Here is a 23,678-nt window from a genome sequence, read left to right as displayed (position 1 = left end):
GGGGTAGGGGGTCTGTGTAAAATTGAATAAGGGTGTACAAATGTAGTAATATTTTGAGTTATTTTATTGACAGACATAGCTTTGACAGTAAGGAATAAAACAAAAAAACAAACAAATAGTTTTGCAATATATAGCTGTAAGAATGTTTTGCTGTTTTGGAACAGCATTTATTGTGTAAAATGTATCGGTGCAAGTTGCTTTCAGTTAAAACTGCTTAAACATGCATTTTAGTCTGGGACTAGACTAAAGCCTTGTCTGTGAAACCAGGGGTTAACGTTTTACATAGCTAATCCTTCACAATACTGATTAGAAAAATACACTGTCAGCATAAAACAATGCAAATATTTACCAGATCATTTGATTTTAGTACAATGTCAATACAAAAGTCACGTATTTAATTTAGCAATCATCATGTTGGCTCTCATGTTTTGTTCTGGGCTAAGTTATGAGACTACATGTCCCATACTGCTGTGCGGCCAGAGTCCCGGATGTCTTTCACACCGGAAGAGAAGCATGAGTCTTTTCTAGCCATCTTGTGGCATCTAGCAGCGAAGCGCTCGCACAAGCCCCGTAGAATCGGAGGAGAATCCTGCTGAAAGGGGGCCATCATGCCCGGACATCTGCAAGAAGGTTTCGGCTGTGTCGTAACCAATCGGTTCGACCAGCTATTTGATGATGAAGAGGATCCGTTTGAGGTGTTAAAGCTGGCAGAAAAGAAGAAGAAGGACGCGACCGCTCCTGGTGCCGCCAAGACCGCCGCGCAGACTGCAAAGCAGCTCAAAAAGGAGACACAGAAAGACAGGAAAGTCCCGCTTCCCGATAAGAAGGAAGAGACACAAGCTCCCGTTCCTCTCAAGAAAGATGGTAAATATCGCTTGCATTAAAGTCGTTATTTGGTCACACTTTTCCCAAGTGAGCAGCCTGCAAAAGGCGCTACTAAGCCCATGAGGTCGCGCACAACTCTATTGTTTATGAACAGCCTGACGCCTCAAAAACTTCCAGCTCTTTCAGCAAAATGTTTCTTAGCTCCATGTATTGTTTCTAGGTGACGCACGTAGTAGAACCTGTTGCTACTTAACTAATTATTTTCTAGATCCTTCATGAAGTGCAGGCCTAATGATAACCATCAGTCTGTTTAATGTCGGCTATATTTGTGCATTTAACTCTACTGACTAGTAAAACTCGCCTATTTAGTGCTAAAAAGAATTGTGTATTGACAGTCTCTGAATGCACAGTCGTTATCACATGGCTTTTTATTAACGCACGAGCGTTGCAGCTCCAACCTCGTGTTTGAGGCAACAGAGTCCGTCCTCTCAGACATGACACTCCCATTGAAAACCCTCCTATTGTTATTTGCCTAGAGTCGGTTTTTACCTTCATTACGTGCTTTAAACCCGCGTCAGACTGACCAGTTTTAAAGGTAGGGTTGTCAAAGTTTTTTTTTTTCGGGTGTCAGTGGCCTTGTTTGATCTGGATGAGAGGAGGCAGCGGGCTCGCGAACAGGTGCGCGCGCAGGCGGGACGGCGAGCGCGTGATCAGCTGTTGGGCTGAGCGAGAGCGTCTATTTCGGTAGGTGGAGGGAGGGATCAGTCAATCACAAGAGGCGCAAACCATTATTTTGGAGACTGACAACTTGGACTTTATTGCTATGCTAATGTAAAAACTAAAGTATTGAAAAACACAGACTTACCCTATGCAAGTAAATAAGAAAAATAGACAATTTTAACAAGTTAAAGAGAAAACGTAATTTGTATTTACATTGTTTCAGGGTATTTTGATATTGGCCACAATTAAAGAGAGAGCTCAGTCAAAAGTTGAATTTATCTTTTACTCATCCCTCATGTTGTTTTAAACCTTTTTTTCCTGAAATAAAAAATGTTTTTTTTCTGCTTTGAGTTACTTGAGGGTAAGTGAATGACAGAAATTAAACTTTGAGGAACTGTTTTTTTTTTAAGGTTTTTTTTTTTTTTTTTTTTTTTTTATATACCTGTACACATTAAAGTGCATTTAAAATGATTCACATTTGTCTTAATGTTGTTTTTGTTTTGTTTTTATTCCAGCGTGAGACCATCTCATTCATTATTGTTTTCTATGATAGTTGTTGGTAGTAGTGGTGTTTGGTTGACTCTGTTGTTTCTATTTTGAAGGCATGAGGAAAGTGGGCCGCCGACCGGAGCAGCCGGCTCAGCCAGGACCCCAGCAGCAGGGAGGTCAGGGGGAGGGTCGTCCACCAGCTGACAGGCGGCCTGACAGGAGGCCACCACGCGAACGACGCTTTGACAAACCTGCTGATGAAAAACCTGCTGAGGGTGGAGAGTTCTCGGTGGAAAAGTGAGTCAATTTGACCCTTTTTGTGTGGTAATATCCTTAACGAAGTTTATTACTGTAAACATTTAATTAGCCAGCAGAAGTATACTTTAGCTTTTAATGTCTGTTTTCCTATTTTTTGATCTCTGATAAAGTCGGTATGATTTTTTTTAAATGTATGTTATAGATCTTATTGTAAACAATCCAATTTTAAAGAATTTTTATACCTGTAGTCTTTAAACCTGTTTTGGTGAACATGACAGACTCTCTTATGATGTTTGCAGGACTTTTCCTATCATTTAGTCTGTTTAAACTCTGCCCCTGCAATATCACATTCATCTGCCTCCACTTTTATGTGCAATGCTTACATCTCAACATCTAATCAACAACCAATGCATAGAACAAAGTCCCCTACCTACTTGTTTTTAGACATTTGGATGTACGCCACAATATGGAAGAAAAGCTTTGTCGCTATTTCTGTTTCATCACGACTTCAATAGAACTTGATAGGGATTTCGTATTACATTGTTTTCCCTGCATAAAGATTCATTAATTGAGTAACAAAATCCCAAAAATTGAATATTTTAGCAGGTAAGGCTGACATCTAACAGCTACATTATCTCTCCTCAGGTCTGTCAGTGACAGGCCGTTCCGGGGTCGTGGAGGTGCCAGAGGAGGGCGCGGAGGCCGGGGCAGAGGTGTTGGCAGGACTGATGGCTTTGACTCACGCGGCAAACGCGAGTTTGACAGACACAGCGGCAGCGACCGATCGTAAGTCATTTGCATCCACATACTGGCTCCAATGATAATGCCGCCCGTGTGTGACGTGTCAAAGCTAAGCGTTAATTTTTGTTTCAGCAGCCTGAGAGCAGAAGAAAAACGTGGAGGGAGTGGATCTCATAACTGGGGCACTGTTAAGGATGAGTTGAGGTCAGTGGAGCGACAGACGCTTTATCTGCCAAGATCTTGAAAACGCAGATGAATTTGATTCACAGACTGGTCAGTGAGGGTGTTTTGGTTCATTATATTAGATTTGTGAAATTGGATACATTTCTGTTCTCTTTACAGTGAGCTTGACCAATCAAATGTCACCGAGGACACCCCTGAAGGAGAGGAGCATCCACCTGCTGACTCAGAGAACAAGTGTGTAGAACACACTCAGAGAACACTTCAGCTCTGAATTAGCACGGCATTGCTGAGTCATTGCTTTCTATTTGCTGCCGGCACTATTAGCATATGTTGCCGCCTATAATTTAAAAAATGTGGATTGATTGATTTAGGAACAATGGCTCTTTTAGAAGTATAACATATGTTTACAGTCTTCAACAATTACTAAAGGGACAAATTACTTATTATTTGGTTAATCTATGCATGGACTAATTGGATGCAGAATTTTTTTGTTCAATTTTCATGTGATGTTTTCACAGGGAGAATGAGGTTGAGGAAGTTAAAGAAGAAGGCCCTAAGGAGATGACTCTGGATGAATGGAAAGCCCAACAGGATAAAGAGAGAGCCAAAGTGGAATTCAACATTCGTAAAGCCAATGAAGGAACTGATTGGAAGAAAGGATATGTTCTGCACAAGTCCAAGGCTGAGGATGTAAGTAAAAGGACAGTGTTTGAACTTTTTGTGTTCCATTGCATTAAACGTTTATTTATATATTAAGTAGTGTCCGTTTCATGCTGAATTGAAGTTTTTGCTGCATACCAACCATTCTCCAACATTTTTAAATGTGCTTTTAAGTAGCCTGGAAGTGTAGTTGAAAAACCTGATAGTTTTCACTTAAGTATAATGTAGTGTTGTCACGATACTGGAATTTCTAAATTCGATAAGATAAATTGAAAAATATCAATATTCAATACCATTTTTGATACCATGAGAAAATTGCTATACAAGTAAGCGGTCAGTAATAAAATAAAAAATAGCAAATGATAGCACAAATACAATAAAGAGTCAAATGAAATAAACATGAGGTGCATCTAACAGTAGTATCTGGGTAAGAAATACAGAAATTAAATGAAGAAATAAAATGTAAAATAACACTGGATAAGTCTTCATTTTAAAAATTAAATACAGATTAATGCTTACCATTAAAGTTATTCAGTCATGAGCAGTTATTTTGTCTTTGTTATTTTATTAATATGAGACAGAAGCCGGTATATTAGGCTGCTGTTACTTTAAGTTATACCTTATGCACAGATCCAATATACTGTTACAAAACATGTTTTCTTTCTCAACTATTTACATTCCAAAACTGACTGTTTACCCGAATACTCGCCAAGACGGGCATTTGACAACTTTGTGTGTATGACGTTTAAGTGCAATAAGTCACGATAAAGACTTGTGAGCTGTTTGAGAAGTGGCTTTGTGTGCGTGCCACTTATATAGATAAGTGCTGTGACTGCAAAACCTGCGGGAATGAAAAATTTTGCGCAACACCACGCTGAAATTCAGGCCCTGTAACAACACTATTCAACCTGATTAAGTTAGAGAGGAAGCGGGTGTGTGTCAGCGCAGCTGGTATTGTGTATTGATACTGCAAAAAATGAGTATTGGAATTGTTTCAGATTTTTCAGTATCAATATGTATTGGAAATCAATATTTTTGATAACACTAGTATGGTGTCACTTCTCTAAAAGCACACAGAAACCTTCAGACTGTATTGAGAAGCCATTTGATCACATTCATTGTCTTTTGTTGCTTTAGTCCTTTTTATCCCAATTGAGAAACTAAGCCTGACAAACAAACTATTAGTATATCATCTGTTTCAGTTTTATTTAGTGTACATGTTCATTTCTTTCCTGCAGGCCTCTGCTGATGATGATGCTGCTGGGGATCACCACTTCCGCAGGCCAGCTAATGACATTACGTCCCAGCTGGAGATTAACTTTGGGGACCTGGGCCGCCCAGGGCGTGGTCGTGGGGGACCACGAGGTGGCAGAGGAGGCCGTGGGGCCACTGCTACCAGACCACCTCGTGAACGCAGGCCAGACAAGGTATGGTTTCTTTGTGCATTTGAGTATCTGCAGGTACACGCTTGATTTTGTACCACTGTGAGAGTTCAAATCTATCCAGAGATAAATGTTGAAATCACAACCTTTTTTTTTTTTTTTTTTTTAATATAGAGTATGTACACCTAATTTGATTGATTGCAGATTGGTCATTATCATATTGGTCTTAATTATTTTTATATATATATATATATATATATATATATATATATATATATATATATATATATATATATATATATATATATAATTTCAAACGATCTGCAAATCCAGCATCGAACTGGGCCTTGTTTATAAAACATTCGCCCCAGGAAAAACAAACTGCATCCACTGTTCCCTTAACACTGCAGCACTGCCGAGTCATGCCGACAACTTCTGTAACCCGAATGAAGCACGTTGATGGGCGTGCTCTTGCTCTCCCTCTGGTTGATGTGTGCGGGCACTCTCGAAACTTATACGAACCCTGAAGGAGTGTATTTGGCACAGAAATATTCTGCCATATGTCCACAATGCATGAAATAGCATTAGACATCCCCTTTAAGAAGCTGACCTGATGGAAATCAAATGACTGAATGTAACATCAATGACTGGTATTGCTAGATGACCTTATAGATTGCCATAACCTGAATTTGGACTCATATGGCCTGTTTTTCCTGTATCTGCTTATTTTAGGCTGGTGGAGTGTCTGTCCCTAACGTGGACGACCCAGAGGCTTTCCCAGCCCTGGCTTAAGCTGCCCAGATGCCACTCGGCTCACCCCAGAGGAACACTCCTCCACGGGTCCTTGTCTACGAGGCTTGCATGCTAATGGATCCTTCAGCAGATGAAATGATGGAAGACTGTCATCCATGCCATTCACCCCTGAGGACTGAATTTTACCTGTTTTAGAAAAAAAAGATGGAAAAATAAAAAAACAAAACAAAAAAAAACAAAGGACGGACTTCTTGCTATTCTGAAGCAAATTATTGGTTGAGGTTTTGTATTTAGAAATAAGGTAGCAGGGATGTTTTCATACAGTGTTTCTTTTATTGTATTTTTTTGTTTTGTTTGTTTTTTTGTTTTTTTTTCCAGCAATTATGCATTGTTCATGGATACTTTTTGTACTGCTGCTTGAAAATATGCATTTCCAAAAATAGGTGTGAAGAGCACACCAGTTTATCTTAAGGTGTCCCGTAGCTTGCTTGCTTTTTACACACAAAATGCCTCGAAACAGAGCAGCCCTTTTCAGAGACAAGATCTACCAGTTAGTCTTAATTTTTAAAGGTTACTGTATTTCTATGGGAAATAACGGGGCATTTTGGTTCTGGTCATTGTTATTAAACATCTCAAATGCCTGAAAGAGGGCCTTAAAACAGAATCTGCGATCATTGCAATTAAATGTACAATTTATGATTGATAACTTAATTAGAAGATGTAATTCAGATGATTAAGTTGCACTCGCCACAGATAGTGTCTTTTATCGAATGACCACTGTAAAGTTCAAAATGGTATCTTTTGACACCATTGACTCTGGTAACTCAGGATAGTATCATACTTGTTACGCAAAGTTCTAGTGTAAATACAAGCAAGTTTACACACCGCACTCTTGTTTACTGAAAAATGTGAGCCAGGTTATGGATAAATCCTTTTAGAAATGACATTTTCTTTCTGCCCCATTGCTTTTACAACAGCTCTACTGCATAATTGATCTGAAAGAAACACCATCCTGTTCAGTGTGGAACAGCGGAGTGCTATGATGTGTGAATTCCTACCCTGCTATTAGACCTCTGTCAATAATTAAAAGATGGTCGATTCATACAGTGTTGTTGTGTGACCTTTAACTTCAAAGATGAAATCTTGTCTGATGTTTGTTCTCGTGCAGAATGGTTTTACGTCGATGGTCTTGTATTTGAGTTTACAAATGTACTTCTGGAAAAAATACTGGTACTGGTCCTGGTATTAGCTGCATAGGGTCTCTAATGCTATAATGTAGTGTTTGTTAAAGGGTTCGTTCACCCAAAAATGAAATTTCTGTTATTAATTACTCACCCTCATGTCGTTCCACACCCGTAAGACCTTCGTTCATCTTCGGAACACAAATTAAAGGGTTGGTTCACCCAAAAATAAAAATTGTCATTACTTGCCCTCATATCTTTCCAAACCCAAAAGATCTTCGTTCATCTTCAGAACACAAATGAAGATATTTTTTTATGAAATCCGTGAGCTTTCTGGTCTCCGATAGACTAGACTGAAATGTTATTACTACTTTCAAGGCCCAGAAAGGTAGTAAAAACATTGTTAAAATAGTCCACGTGACTACAGTGGTTTAACCATAATGTTATGAAGCGACAAGAATGCGCAAAAAAACACAAAAATAACTTTATTCAACGATTTCTTCTCTTTCCCGTCTGTCTCCTAAAGTTATTTTTGTTTTGTTTTTGTGCACAAAAAGTGTTCTTGTCGCTTCATAACAATAAGGTTGAACCACTGTAGTCACATGGACTATTTTAATGATATCTTTCTTTACTACCTTTCTGGATCTTGAAAGGTGCAATGATGTTGCTGCCTATGTGGTTCAGAAATCCTCAGATTTCATCAAAAAATATCTTTAATTTGTGTTCTGAAGATGAACGAAGGTCTTATGGGTTTGGGACAACATTAGGGGGAATAGTTAATGACATAAATTTCAAAGTGGTTTCAGATTGAGTTTGGCTTAAAAATAACAATAAATCTTTACAGAAGGGTCAATTTGTTAACATTAGTTAATGCATTAGTTAATATGGACTGAACAATTTTTTTTTTTACAGCATTTATTATTTTTTATTTAATGGTAGTTAAAAATGCAATTTTTTATTTTTTACTCACATTAGCACCTGATGCGTTAATGCTAACAGATGTAAGTTTCAATTTTAAAAATCTGTTAGTAAATGTTGAAATGAATAAATGCTGTAGAAATATTGTTCGTTGTTCATAACTAATGTATGAATTAAAAATTAATAATACGGTCAATGACTGAGAGGGTTACTATAATAATCAGACACTTGTTTAATGATTCCTTTCCTTGTTTAATTTTTATTTGGTGTGGGTTTTAACTTGCAAGTGTTAGGCAACTATCAGTATTTCTATTGCTTGTGCTCCTGCTCCATTTGTTTTATGGACATGATGCCTTTAATTGTGCGGCTTGTGGAGGAGATGTGCTATTATGGCCAAGTTCCACTTTAGAAAATAGAAATCCAGGTTATTAAGTTTATTTTTGCAGTACACAGGAACAACTATTTTATGGTTGACTGGTGAAAAATCTATATACCAAAATCATGTGTTTTCATGTACACGTCTCCACAAACCTATTTACCATTTCGTTTTAGAGTTGAAGTAACAGTAAACCACACAGTTTTCAAATTTTTTTTTTGTTTTGTTTGTTTTTGTCTTTGATGCATTGACATTAAAGGTTTACAGTACATGCAATTTAAAACATTACATTAGGACAGTATTCAGTTGAGCTGGTGAAAAACTGATATGATGACAATGTATTATTTGTGTAATTGGTCAAACATCTTGTGTTAGAGTAAGTTGTAGATATGAGTACTGAGTCTCCCATGATATTGATGCTTGTGCAATGTTTTCTTGATTACTGTATTGTGAAACAGTTTAAAAGTTAAAGTGAAGGGTTAGTGTTGGTCAGCTGCTGAGTGTTTAGTGGAAAGAACAAATCTGTAGAATATGTCCTAAAAACCTTTTCAACGTACATTCATTAAGTATCCATACTCTTGATTGGCTGTTACCAGTCTGTTAGATCATCTGCATTTCAGAGATAAGTACCTGAGGCAAACCATGTGTGCTGAAAAGGATATGAAGTTAACCTTACTTTTGTTTCAACCTTCTGTCATGTCCCAAGAGGCCTACACTGCCACATCCTGCCACAACACAACCATACAAGCTTTTAAAGTAGGCATGAAATGAACATCTATTTTCTAAATGCATGTTATTGGTCTTATTGTGAATGATTCATCTATTTTGTTTTATTTTTTTGACCACAATTTTTAATTAAAATATAATTCGATCTTCCGGTGAAATGCCAAACTTCTCTCTTGTAACGTATGCCAGACTTCCAATCATTTGGTCTGTTTAAACCCCACCCCTTTCTTACAGTTGACTGTAAGCTCACATTCAGATCTGCCTCCATCCAATCAACAACAGAGAGATAGAAGCAAGTCCCTGCCCATCTTTTTTCACCCTTTTTTCGTTAATCCATTTCACTCTGATGTATGTCACAATATAGAAGAAAAGATCTGTTGCTACTTCCATTACAGCATGAGCTTGAGCTGCTTGCAGATATGGCTGGGATTCAGAGTAAGTTGTTTAAAGATAAAGTTTGTCCTTTTGACTGACAAATTATCTTTGGGATGTCCATGATTATTTTTCAGCATCCATAGTACAGTCACAGTCAGGTCAAATTTTAATGCCTGTGGAGGATCATGTGCAATCCAGAAATTCACTGCAGTCTATTTTCACTGCATCCAGTGTCAACTTTCCTCCAGTTAAAACCAGCGGTTCCAGGAAAGGGCTTTGAGTGCTTGGGAAGAATTCAAATTCATCCAAACACGCCTCTTCTTCCTGGTCCTCTTCCTCTTCTCCTCCACTTATTGCGCCATGAGTGGAGATGTAGTCATCTGTGTAGTCTGTGGTCCTGGTGCTTTGGGTGGCATCAGAGGAACTGGACTCCTGAGAGAAGCTTTTGATGTAGGTGCAAGGGAAGCTGGGGTAGGGAACTTCCTCCACCTCTACGTTTTCGGGATCCTCACTCACACTGGGGTCATATTTGTGAAGATAGAATTTAATTTCACCCTATGTGGAGACGGGAAGAGGGACAGGTGGGGATTGATTAATGAATTACAATTGTAGTTCTGATTTAAGTCACCACTCAACAATTCCAATTCCATTTTAAATGACACTACTGCAGTATGTTTGGCAAAATGCTATCATAATCCATTCAACTTTAAGGCATTCCAAACCCATATGGGTTATTTCTTCTCTGGAACCTAAAAGTAAAATGCTTTTCCATACAAAAACCACATAATGACCCAGGACTTTTAGAATCTAAACCCACAATAGCAGTAAATTAGCATTTTGATGCTAAGTGTGAACAAAGCATATTACTGGTATGAGCATGTGCGTGGACTTAAGAAGTCTGCTTTTAGCCAATCATAAATTAATGATGAAGATGATGTGATTACTAAGCACTGTTTACATAGAACGCACAAGCGCTGTGATTTTAAAGTGCATTTGTGCTTTACATTCACATTTGCATAATTTTCAATGTTTTTGTCAATAGAAGTTACAGCATTTTACCAATACTTGACCAAAATAACGTTTGAACGTTGGAAGTGAAGAATTTAAGACATAAATTTTGTATTGTAATTTGCAGGGATGGGCAGTATTTATGATACATGTATTTCAAATACAAAATAGTATTTTGTAATTTGTATTTGATAGGGTTGATGAAAGTTGGTTTGTATTTTCTATCAAAATACTTTAGTGTTTTGTATTTTTGTAGTTTTAAAATACTGTAAAATACTTTCATAAAAACTGCTGACATCATAAAAATGCGGCCTCTGATTGGTGCTCAGATTTGCCCAGACTTGTTGAGCTCAGCACAGATGTTAAGTTTTGTTGTTTGTTTTAGTAGCCTAGGTTAAATAGTTTACCAATTTTCATAATGTTCTTGAAAACTATTAAACCGAGCAGCAGCCCCCTATATTTATGATTAACAATCAAATGATTAACTAGTTAGAAACTAGTTGCTATGAAAACAGGTGCCATCAGTTGTCTTCTTATGAATGACTATGAATGTCATTGAGTCAGTGTTGCTGATGCAAAGTAGGCCCTTCATTACCAAACACCAAGTAACTAAATTAGGATACAGTTATGAGTCATTCATAAACTGTTGGTTACTTTAAAACTAACATTTATCTGGGAGATCACAGGGATATGTGAATATTTGATCTGTTAAAGCCACAATATGCTAACTTTCATCGCTAGAGGTCCCTTATTCAGTCGTTTATCCTTGATTTTGTGGAATCATGGGATGTGTTGTCTTCACGTCTACAGCCAGTGGAAAAGAATCGGGACGGGACTCGGGCAAAAATCATGTTCATGGATGCGATTATTAACGTTACTATAGTATGAAGCAGAGCAGGGCGAGTGATGTTGGAGCTGAATGAGACCGCTGGAGCAATTGATAATGAGAGACGAACACAACCCATGTCTTGAGAACAGCAGAGCTTTTATTATGCCACAGTCGCCGCTTCCGCTTTTTTTGGTCTAGCATGTTGAGCATGTTGAAAGTTGTTATAGTGCTACTCTGCGTTCATTCGGCTATGAGACACTTGTTGTAAACTAGATCGATATTAGTCATGGTAAAACATGGTACTCACGGTAAATCAAGAAAACGAGAAACATGATTAGTTTTCTGTCAATGAATGAATCCAAACAGTTCCTTATCTGTCTAATAAAACATATGTGTTTCATTAAGCAGATGAGGAATATAATGTGTCTTTAGTGTTTCCATGGTTTCTACAAAATAAAACCAGAAACAGAGGGTAATGATATGATGTCATTGATAGGCGACGCACGGACACAGCCTGTGTCCTGGTTAAAATTGCTTATTTCTCTGGATTTAAACATTCTTGGAAACATTTGGGATAATGCAAGTACACAAGTCAACAAAATACAGTCAAACCAAAAATTATTCAGACATTTTTGACATTTTTGATATATTTTTCCTAGTGGGTGCAGGACACTATAGTTCATTTATGTAAGTGAGGATAGCAAAATAAAGTAAACTTTGATATATTATACCCAAAAATTCTTCATACAGTGGACTACCAGTAAAATTGATAAAAATTTGGAACCAAATTAATAATTCAAACACTTTGACCTGACCATGTTTTGCTTAAGTATTATCTGACATAATTAAGATCATTTTTTTCAGTTACACTTTGAGATCGTCATATTGTATTACCATTTTATTTAAACTATAGTCAATAATACAAAATACAAAATACAAAAATACGGTAGTTTATTTTGATACATGGTGTGGCTGCTGTATTTTGTAGTTTATTTTGATACACTTAAAATTAAGGTATTTGGTATTTTATTTTCAAATACATTTTGATGTATTTTTGCCCAACCCTGGTAATTTGTAGTGATAGGTGGCTATTGTAATGAGTGAGGCCATGTTGAGCACCCTTAAAAATAACTATTTACATTAGCATTCTAAACATTAACCTTTTAATAGCAAATCACAATACATGACAAAATAATCAAAATATAATTTTTGGGCCAAGTCATGCAGCCCTATCATTTTAAAATACAAACAATCAAAATAAAATACTTGAAAGCACAAAAAAGATTAGATATTTTATCTGTTTACTTGCATGCCATGTGACCATTAACCAACGACAGAGAACCATGAACATGCAAATAGGTTAAATTATTGAAATATTAACTTAAAGGGGTTCGGCTGACAAAAAATGTATGGGAACCCCTGTAAATGATGAATGATCATTTACTCAGTTAAATATTCATTTTATTTGGATGTTAAAACATGCCCATAAATGCTGTCCAATTAGATAGCTCACTAGTTTTGAAAATACAGTCTGTGTGGGCATCTTCATACATTTACCTGGTCATCAGTGTACGTCTTTGCACAATTGCTGTTTGCTGGATCTGGAATAACTGTAGGCAGCAGACACTGGCAACAACTTAAGCATCTATTGAGCAGAACAGACATGGCAGTATTTTAAATAAAAAAAACAACAGTCTTTTCTCTGTGGATTTTAAGCATTCTGCTGTTCCTTACCTTTTCTGCACAGAGGAGAACTGACAGATGCACAAGAGGATTAAGCAGGCCAAAAGTACTGCTCCACCAGCCAAGATCACATGGGACAATAGTTTCTCAGCTGAAAGAGGATGACACGGGTCACTTATCAAAATGGCTGAAAGACATCTTTCTTTACAAAAGCGAGTTGAAAAAAGAATGCTGGGTGTTCCGTGTCTAGTGCTTTTATTTAGCTTATATACATTGATCAGGAATAACATTATGACCACCTTCCTAATAGTGTGTTGGTCCCCCTTTTGCTGCCAAAAAAGCCCTGAGCCAACAAGGCATGGAGTATGGAGTGTCAAAGTAACATCCACATGGATGGCAGGACCCAAAGTTTCCCAGCAGAACATTGCCCAAAGCAACACACTGCTTCCGCCGGCTTGCCTTCTTCCCGTAGTGCATCCTGGTGCCCTGTGTTCCCCAGGTAAGCAACGCACACGCACCCGGCCATCCACGTGATGTAAAAGAAAACGTGATTCATAAGACCAGGCTACCTTCTTCCATTGCTCCATGGTCCAGTTATGATGCTCACGTGCCTACTGTTGGTGCTTTTGGCGGTGGACAGGGGTCAGCATGGGCACCCTGACGGGTCTGCAGCTATGCAGCCCCATATGCAACAAACTGCAATGCACTGTGTATTCTGACACCTTTCTATCAGGACCAGCATTAACTTCTTGAGCAATTTGAGCTACAGTAGCTCATCTGTTGGATCAGACCACACGGGCCAGCCTTCGCTCCCCACGTGCATTAATGAGCCTTGGCCGCCCATGACCCTGTCGCCGGTTCACCACTGTTCCTTCCTTGGACCACTTTTGATAGATACTGACCACTGCTGACCGGGAACTCCCTACAAAAGCTGCAGTTTTGGAGATGCTCTGACCCAGACGCCTAGCCATCACTATTTGACCCTTGTCAAACTCGCTCAAATCCTTACGCTTGCCCATTTTTCCTGCTTCTAACACATCAACTTTGAGGACAAAATGTTCACTCGCTGCCTAATATATCCCACCCACTAATAGATGCCGTGATGAAGAGATGATCAGTGTTATTCACTTCACCTGTCAGTAGTCATAATGTTATGCCTGATTGGTGTATGTTTTCCATAATCTGCACAAATACATACCGTCTGTTGGTGTGCAGAATGGGAGATCACTTCCTCTGGGTCCCTCCCCAGCATCTGTCCAGGCTGTGACCCACAGATTATAACACTGTCCTGGTGACAGACCACTAATAGTATACTGTTTCTTTGGATAGTCCACACCTACAGTCAAAGTTAGGCATCAGAAAGCTCTATTAAAATGCACTAATATTGCTGAACAATGAACATCCCAAGCAATTAGCAGTCCTACATTATGTTTCTTAATAAAAGAAATGTAAAAATAAGCATCTGAGAGTCAATAGTAAATATATAGACCGGTAAGTTAACCTGTAAGTTAACTGTAAGGTAACCTGTGCCTTACTGTAAGTTTGAGTATCTCTCGTTAACTTGTTCCACAAGTAGATGGTGTATTTTTTCAAACAGCCTCTTCTCTTCTCTTGAGGGATTTCAGACCATTTCACCTGCAAGCTCTCAGTATTCTTCAAGAGTGGTTGAGGAACTGGACCTTGTTCTGGAGCTGTGAATTCCAAGATACAGGGATTATGATCAGGAGATTTTTTTCACATTTTGTTCTGTTTCACATCAATCTACACTCCATACACCATAACGACAGAGCAAAAAACAGCTCTGTGACAACTTTGCAAATTTACTAAAAAGGATAAGCTGAAATAATTACATTGTATAAGCATTCATACTCTTTTCTGGGACACTTGAAATTTAGCTCAGGAGCATTCTAATTTCGCTTGTAGATGTTACTACACTTTGAGTGGAGTTAACCTATGCATCAGTGTTGTATCATGTTGAAAACATTGCTGCTTAATATTTTTGTGGTAAACATTTTTTCAGGTTTTTTTGATTTGCAAAAAGAACAGCATTTATTTGAAATACTCATTTTTTGTAATATTATAAATGTATTTACTGCTACTTTTGAACAATTTAATGCAATCCTTGCTGAATAAAAGTATTCATTTTCCATAAAAAAAACCCAAACAGTAGTGTGTATATATATTTTTTATATACTGATTCAGAATTTTATATACAGATTGCAAAATGAGCATTAAGCCTCCAACCTGACTGCCATGTGGAGATGCCTCTAATGTGTGCCATTATGGGACCAGATGTTTGCAGAGCAGTGACTGCACCCTGATAGCACTGATGAGGCTGGAGACCTGGACATACAGCAGAATAAAAAGTTTTAATAATAATAAAGAGAAAAAGTTTTTATTCCTCTTGAAACCAACCAGCTAATTTTGACTGGTCTTAACTCGTATCATCCAATCAAACTTGCCTGTAATGTTAGCTGTGGTATTCAGTACTCGAATCCACTGAATCCTCTCAATGTATCCAACTGGATACCAATGCACCACATACTCAGTTTTTTGGTCTGCAATGGCAGGTCTCTGCCAGGAGAGGGCAACGCTATGATTATTTAATAGTTTGTGTGGCTGTGGCAGGAAACCTGAAGCAAAGCCTGTGAACACAACAAACATGGCTTACACGTTTTGAATCTTTTCCTCATTAGTTGGAGTAAAACCAGTTATTTGTCTCACATTAGCTTTGTTTAAAAAAACAAAAAAAAACAGGCTTACCTGGAGAATGCAGCTCAGTAAATTTTGCAGGAGATTGACCCTTTGAGTTAACTGCAGACACTGACACAGAACAGTTAGAACAGCATATGTAATTTTTTTTTCTGGGTGGAATTGGGCTCTTTGAGTTGCTCTTCTGCTCCAGAACACTTATATTATACTTCAGAATCTTCCCCTTGGCATCTGATATATTCAGTTCCTAAAACATAACGAAAATGTAAATAAATGGCATTTTTTAGCATGCAGTTCAATATTTCTGAATGCATTTATCTAACAAAAATCTGTGACTGAGTCAGCCATTAACGACATGAGGCACAAATATGACTCTGAAAGAGAGAATTCTCAAATCCATCATTTCCTCTAAGCCTCTACTCGTTTTTTGTAAACTGAAACTGACTGTCGACTAACTTTTGGTTTCAGAGTAACAGTGTGTTTGGGAAGATGCAATTCACACTAAGCAAGCCATCACTTGGTGGTTTGACCTTTAAGGGCGTGTGTCTAAAATAGAGTGCATACTTTACGGATAGGTTGTGCAATGACCTGTCCGTAGAGTATGCACAGCTAAATAAAACACTAAAAGAAAAAAAAGAAAAGAAAAGAAAGAAAAAACAATTTTGGTAGGTGAAGGGTACCTTCCAAAATATGTGGAAACACTTGTTTCCAGACTGCAAAGTTTTCGGTTCTTGGAGGTACCAGACGTCAAGCTCCTTTACAGGAGCTAAAGAGAGAGAGAGAAATAAACAAAAACATGTTACAATCCGTCATGCTTTTTTTCTTTCACTGGGCATGTAAATTGAGTTAACTGTTGAAGATTAATATATTGTGGGATTTATTTATCCAAAATAATCTCCACAAAATCTTTTTTAAGTTTCACCAGAAGTCAGTACTTCCCGTCAAATTTGAAAGTCTTTCACTTCTCCAGTAACACTGAAAGGTTATCAAAAGTTACTTTAATCTGTCAACACTCAAGTTTGCTTCATCTATTTTTGCCCTCATTATTTTAAACACCTGAGGCATGCTGACAAAGAAGCATGACTATCCTGCGTCAGTATAGTGAACTTATCTAACACCATCATATTTCTGAAGTACTCTTTCCAGAACATGCAACTAACTACATTCATTTAATCCCTCTTAAACTTTCTGTTGACTTTAAAAGAGGTAACTACACAATACTACACAAGATAACTCAAGATAACTGCCTTCAAATCCCATAATTACAAAATTTTTACAAGAATGTATTTAATAATTTACCTTCCTCTTCAGTTATGGTTTCCTTTTCTTGACTCCAGTCACTCCACAAACCTACTCTATGGTATATTTTCCTCCTGATCTTGAACTTGTACTTGGTATCTGGCTGCAGTGAGGTAATATTCCAATTCATCTTGGTACTAGTCTGCGGAGACAGCATAAAATATGTTCTTATCACATCAGTTGTAATATCTTAACTATGAAGATCTCTCTGGTTTACTTTTAAAATTCAGTAGTTTTGAAGCTGCCTGAGAATGTTTGAATGCTTCTTTATTATTCCTAGAGATTGTACTTAAGGAAAAGCTCACCCCAAAACATTTTGTCATAATTTACTTTCCTTTTGCGAAACACAAAAGGAAAATGGAATATGCAAGCTTAGAAGCTTTTAAACTGTTTTTATGCCAAACACCATTTAAATTTTTTTACCTTTGGTGTTCAATGCAAAATAATGGTTTGGAAGGATATGAGGGTGATGACAAACGCTCACTTTGTTTGAACTATCCCTTTAAGCACTCAAATGGCAGAAGCACTTTCACTTGTAGGAAGCATCTTTAGGTTTAGAATCAACCAGTCCATCTCTGAACCTTCAAGCATATTTTTGTATTCTTCCCAAACTGGCTGTACTGTACTGTATTTAACACTACTGAATAATTTCATTGATAAAGATACATCAAGACATACATTGTGGGAAGAGCAACAGTCAGCGGTTCAGTTTCCTAATGATAAAGATTGAAAAAACCCCTTTCTTGACATTTCTTATTCAAGTTTTGAGTCATCATGGAGGGCTTGTGGTTTGACGACCAAACAGTTTGTGAGGTTTTTGTGGGTTTTGTCTGTGTCATCATGAATAGACTCTTTGCAACTCTGCATTTTTCTTTATCGGCTTTACCAAGACAGATGACTGATAGGTGTGTAGAAGTGGCTTGATTCTGAATATCAACCACTTTGGTTTGATCATAATCAAAGATTTTGAAAAAGGAAATCTACACATTTTACAATCAGAAGTTTTACCTCAAATGTTTTCCAGATCCCATTTACTGCTCTGTATTGGACTTCAAACAAGTCCATGCTGTGATTGTCTGTGTGTAGGTGGCACCATTGGGATGAGCAGTTCACATGACTGATTTGAGGTATTGAGGGTTTTACTGTACATAAACAGAGAAGCAATGCATCATTTTTAGTTTACAGTACTCTACAGCTGAAATGCAAGATAATTCTTTTCGTTTTTAAACAAAATTCAGGATAAGATCTTCTGCTGCATTCGTCTGTAATAATGACGTCAACTAGTGGGTTGATGTAAAAACAGCCAACTCTGTAAAACTGGCCCAATTTTGATTCTTTGGAATCCCCCAACCAACACCACGACAAAATGACATGAAATAATAATAAAAAAAGTCTTCCATGTTAATCTGAGTTCATAGTCATAAATAGCTAACATTTTGTCTTTTGTTTTTTCTACGACATGGACGGATTAAATGTGGAAGTTTAGAAACATCTGATATTATGTGATATAGTTTCACAAGTAAAATCATGAAAAGTTTGAAGAAGCTTCATAGAAATCATGAAAATACTAGTTTTACATTCTTCAATGCAGTGGTTCTCAGCCGGGGGGCCGGGGCCATTGAGGGCAAACTTCCATGGTGGTCTCTAGATGACTTAGATTTCTTCAAAAATGAATCAACTAATTTCTTATTTTAATTCAGCCCCTTAACCTCTTATGTACAAACTTGTATGATACGAAGGTGAATAATTTTGAAAGAGTGATCTAGACTTAAAAAGTCATGCAAATTTATAAAATCATAAAAACATGGGCATTTTTGATAAATATGCATTTTCTAGTTATACCAGCTTCTAAAATATTATAATATCAGGTAGAAATTATAAGTAAAAAATATTTTTAATCATCCAGGCCTTTAAATATTGTTGTGAGCAACGGGGGCCTTGGAGTCAAAATGGTTGGGAACCACTGCTTTAATGTGCTTTAAGTACGCAAAAAGAAAACTCATTCACCTACTGTACTGACTGGCTGTGATTTTTTGCATCATGCAGCATTTTTGCTCTCATTGTGGACAGAAAACTGCTTGTCGTATAATGATTTGAGAATAAAAAGCAGCTTGCATTGAAATAAAAAGTAAACTCTAATTTTTTTGCATACAAGAGTGGCAAAAAACTAAGTTATCAATTCAGTCATCTATATTAAGCATAACTCATCCTAAATGCAATTAAACCGTTTCACTGATATTTGAAATTATGAGTTTGGGAATTTCTTTACCTATATTTCTGAGGGTGAAGGTGTGGGGACCTGAGGTTTTTGAACCCAGACTATTAGAGACATTGAGTGACACGACAAGCTGTGACATTTTTGAGCTTTCGATGGGGAATGTGGACAAACAAAGTCCTGTAGAGAGCATAAAACTCTCATAGCTGAGGTGCGGGTCACCTTGAACCCTAAAAAACAGGAAAAACATCATGTAACGTAATTACTCAGACTTTTACTTGTGTCTCTGCTTTGGGTTTTGTCATATGATCTATAAACACAATGATCCTCCTTGAAAAGATGATTTGACTCTTTTTACTAACCGTAACTGACATGTGGTCTTGATTTTGGTATCCCTTCCTGTTGTCCAAGTGCAGCTGACATTGCCAAATTCTGTTTTTCGAATGCACGTCAGATTTTGTGGAATATCTGGAGGGTCTGGAAAAGAAGCACATGACTGTGTCATGCATGAGATTTCACTTCGAAGTTTCAAAGACTCCACCCTTCCCAGGGTGAAACAAATCATACTGCACTTTTCCAACTAATTTTGTTTCAGTGATTAATTTTAACCCTTCACAAGCATTTGTTTATCTCTCTGGCCATAATTTGTCATTGAGATTAGGTAAAACAGGTGATTAGGTAAAAAAAAAAAAAGTGTTTTTATTTTGCATCTCTAAAGGACATACTTCAAGCTATGTGAAATAATGTGTTATAATGTAAGACAGGGTTACCACACTTTTGGACCAATGAACCTCACAGACTTTTGAGATTAGGATAAAATCATTATATAAAGACTGCATTCACAAAGAGCAGTTTCTAGCTGATTTCAGAGCTCAGAGTAACTTGGAAAAAGCATCTAGACCTTGCATGTATGTGGGAACCCTGAAATAAAGGCATGTTATAGAAAGTTACAAGCTTACATCCTGGAGTGATGTCAATCCCACATGGCTCTGGGTTCTCCTTACACTTGCAGACGAAGACGCTGAACTCTGTTAGATTCTTAACAGACACCACACTTGATTTGGGAAATTGTTCATAACTAATTTGTTCCATATTCTGAAAAATTTGTTTGGTGCATTCCTTGTTGAAGGTGCAGGAGATTGTGAAATTGGAACCTAAGAGGACTTCTTTGCCTGCGCTCGACTTTACAGTGCACAAAGGTCCTGTAAGATGCAGAAAAACAGAGGAAGCAACAAAAATTGTCATCACAGAATAGTGCAGGATAATGTTTGCACCAGGGTCGTAACCATACATTGTTCCTTTCCGCCCAAAATTCAGATTACTTATGGGTTTGCCGTTATGGGTTTATCGATGGTTAATTCTTACATTATTAAATTTTGACCACTGCAGTCCTAATGTGTTTACATCCTTAGGTTTTAATAGTGTCATTCAGAACAATTCCTGTATGGAGCCCTGCACATGACATGCAAGAAAAAAAATTAAATCGCACGATTTCCTAATTCATTCCGTCGATTTCCTAATTTCCTAAAGTACTTTTTCTAAACTCTTAACACAGCTACATCACACAATTGGCCAAATAGTTAATTTTCTGGCCAAAACCACATTTTGTTAAATAAATACAAATTTCAAAATGCTAAAAACATTTTTCTACATATACTAGCTATCAAAACACAGCAAACCTGACTCAAAATTTAATCATTTTGTTAAAACACTATAGCACTAGTTTACTATCCAACATGAATATAGTCAATCATAGCGCAATGACTGTCAAAATACTAACAGTTGATGGCATTTCAAAAACCGCATTGTCACGTTCCAGTTCTACCTGCAGACAACAAGAAATCCAATGTATTTATAATTCAGTTCCTTTTTAGTGTAAACCATTCTACATTTTTGGTTAAATCCATGTGTGCATTCTTCTCAACATACTATCTAAAAGTGAATGAGGCATTACTTTATAGAATGTACAGGGCAGCCACTGTTCAAATGGGTCCGCTATGCAGAACTTCTGTTGCTACCTCAGTAAAAATTGCTTTCTGGGGGTGGGATGGGGTGTTGATGGTGCCCCCATAGAGGGTGGGATGTTGCCATCTTAGTTAGTGCCCTACGCAGACCACATATTCTGCGTATATGGAACAGTGGTACTGGAATCATTGTAGTAAAAGCTTTACATGTAGCTTTTACTTATATGAAAGCATGAAATTGCTGTCATTGATCAACAACAAATCCAACATACATGACGTTTGGTTACTATATGGAAGCTTTTTTTCTGCCACAGAATAAAAAAGGTAAATAAAAGGTAATTGTGACTTTTATCTCACAATTCTGACTTTTTTCTCAGAATTGTGAGATATAAACAAGGAAGTGAGAGAAAGAAATCAGAATTGTGAGATAAAAAGATTTTTATTGTTTATTCCATGGCAGAAATAAGCTTTCATAGGTTCCATATGTATAAGGGGGCACAATGCAGCACACATTCTTCCTTTTCTCCCATATCTCTTCTTCTCCCTTCTGTCCTGATCCAACTACTCCTCTCCTCCATCTATTCACCCAGACATTATTATTATCTCACTCTGCTTTTGTGAGTTGTTCTGCATCCACATTAAAAAAAAAAAAAAAAAAAAAAAAAAAATTCAAAGAGTCCCTTTTTTTATTGTATATGACCAAGTAATAGAAAGAACTTCAACACCTGACTATGCTTCTGACTGATATCAGATCCTTGAATTTCTCAATATTTCAGTGATCTGTTATCTAAAAATGCTTAGCAGTTGTTACAATATTTTTAATATATTTTTCAGTACTTTTGAGTGTTGCTGTTGTTGCAGAGGCTTTATACTACATTTAAGGTTTGGATCATTAGGTCTTCATTCTGTCATGCTGTGTTTACGCATTTGTAAGTAAGACCAGGAAGATCCATGGTTTTGATATTGGGTAAGCTTGTGTGAAAAGAAAATTTAAGTGTTTTAGAAACATGTTAATTGACTGCATATTGTGAGAAAACGACATGAATTGTGTTAATTGTATGGTCACAACAGACGGATGTTGTGCTAATTGTGTGAGTTTTAAAAATGTGACTACAGATTGGACAAAATGATGTTAGCAATTGAAAAAACTGTAACAATATCCAACAGTCAATACACATGAATCACCACAAAATGTCAGCCAATTTCCTCTGAAATTCATGAACATTTCCACCACATCATCAAATTATGTAACCTACTTTTTGTTCAACAGCATTTTATGGAAGAAATAAGAATGATGAAAATAGCATTTTAAACATTTTTTGCAATAAAATAGTTTAGTCTTGCTGAGGCTAATTTCAGAGCTAGCATTAAATAGGCCTATTAAAAGTAGGCTATTCATGCTTTTTGAAAAATAACAAAAATAAATGACGAAGGCATGGAGAAGTTTCCAAGACCTTCAAATAACGGAGAAAAGAAGTTTGACTGAATAGAAATCAAAATCCTGGGGCATAAAATTGAGGAAAATTTTAAATTAAAAATAATGATGGCATACCTCCATGCGCACCTGCAGCCAGGATGAAGCACAACATGACGGGGACCGACCACGTACATTCAGAAGACATCGAGCTCAGTGCTGAAGATCACACAAACTCAAAAGACCCTCTGCGGACAACCATTCATGAGATTTTAAGCGTTGCTTTCCCATTTTACTTCCTTATTGTGAAATCCAACTCACTTCTGAATCATTTAGACATGTGGAAAAGTACTTCTTTCTACAAACAAAACGAAGATCTACAGTTCAGTAGTGTATAAGCCCTTAAATTATAATGGCAGAGCGTTTGTCACGTCGCGTCAATTTCGCGTAATTTTTAAAGCTGAAGACCAGAACTCTTTTAAATATTTGGTGGTATATAACATAATTGTACACTTACCCCTGCCCATGGGACAAAAATGTTTGGTCTGGTCATTTGTGCTGATTGTAAGTTTTAATGTGTCGGTAGAGTCGTCAAGCGCATCTCCTCTCTCTCTCCTCTTGAAGAACTGAGAACGCGCAATGTCTTGTTTGATTTGCGTGAGCTCGAATGAGTAATGAGCGCTCGTGACATCAGTAACCTCCTGCACTTCGTATACTGTAGGATTGGGTTATATTAGTCAGGAATGTTTTTATTCATGTCTGTAGTTTGAAGTACAGATGACACAGTAAACATAACGGTCTTCATTTTGTGGTCTGTAAAAACAATATTTCTTTTAAAAATGGTGATGCTTCAATAGCCTAAAGCTCAGGCATTTAAACTTTAATTATAACTTATTTACACAATGGTGATACAATTAACAGCATGGATCCTAATAGGTTGGAAATTAATTTTCATATTAATTTAACC

At 37.1% G+C, this 23,678-nt stretch overlaps 2 protein-coding genes across 5 annotated transcripts; one reads left to right on the top strand and one right to left on the bottom strand.

Moving 5' to 3' along the window:
* The first annotated feature begins 506 nt into the window (after positions 1-506).
* Positions 507-7,115, top strand: serbp1a (SERPINE1 mRNA binding protein 1a). 2 transcript variants are annotated; one of them, XM_051896490.1, is made up of 8 exons: positions 507-864; positions 2,148-2,331; positions 2,938-3,078; positions 3,166-3,237; positions 3,376-3,450; positions 3,735-3,906; positions 5,115-5,303; positions 5,991-7,115. In XM_051896490.1, the coding sequence occupies exons 1-8, from the start codon at positions 609-611 to the stop codon at positions 6,048-6,050; spliced, it is 1,149 nt and encodes a 382-aa protein (XP_051752450.1). In that variant the 5' UTR covers positions 507-608; the 3' UTR covers positions 6,051-7,115. The 2 variants fall into 2 exon arrangements, with proteins under 2 accessions (XP_051752450.1, XP_051752451.1); XM_051896491.1 differs by having other exon boundaries at positions 508-864; positions 3,169-3,237.
* A 1,573-nt stretch (positions 7,116-8,688) lies between these two features.
* il12rb2 (interleukin 12 receptor, beta 2a) lies at positions 8,689-23,387 on the bottom strand. 3 transcript variants are annotated; one of them, XM_051896487.1, is made up of 16 exons: positions 23,229-23,387; positions 22,850-23,069; positions 20,293-20,535; positions 19,696-19,810; positions 19,388-19,563; positions 18,127-18,260; positions 17,119-17,260; positions 16,500-16,585; positions 15,871-16,066; positions 15,570-15,752; positions 15,352-15,450; positions 14,643-14,798; positions 14,306-14,443; positions 13,159-13,258; positions 12,982-13,069; positions 8,689-10,142 (listed from the first exon to the last, which is right to left on the bottom strand). In XM_051896487.1, the coding sequence occupies exons 2-16, from the start codon at positions 22,917-22,919 to the stop codon at positions 9,771-9,773; spliced, it is 2,298 nt and encodes a 765-aa protein (XP_051752447.1). In that variant the 5' UTR covers positions 22,920-23,069; positions 23,229-23,387; the 3' UTR covers positions 8,689-9,770. The 3 variants fall into 3 exon arrangements, with proteins under 3 accessions (XP_051752447.1, XP_051752449.1, XP_051752448.1); XM_051896489.1 differs by having other exon boundaries at positions 14,306-14,395; XM_051896488.1 differs by having other exon boundaries at positions 22,850-22,959.
* Between the last annotated feature and the right edge of the window lie 291 nt (positions 23,388-23,678).

Source organism: Ctenopharyngodon idella, chromosome 6 (genome assembly GCF_019924925.1).
Source record: "Ctenopharyngodon idella isolate HZGC_01 chromosome 6, HZGC01, whole genome shotgun sequence".
Taxonomy (NCBI): Eukaryota; Metazoa; Chordata; class Actinopteri; order Cypriniformes; family Xenocyprididae; genus Ctenopharyngodon; species Ctenopharyngodon idella.
Note: the sequence above shows the minus strand (reverse complement) of the source record. Positions and strands in the feature narration are given on the sequence as shown.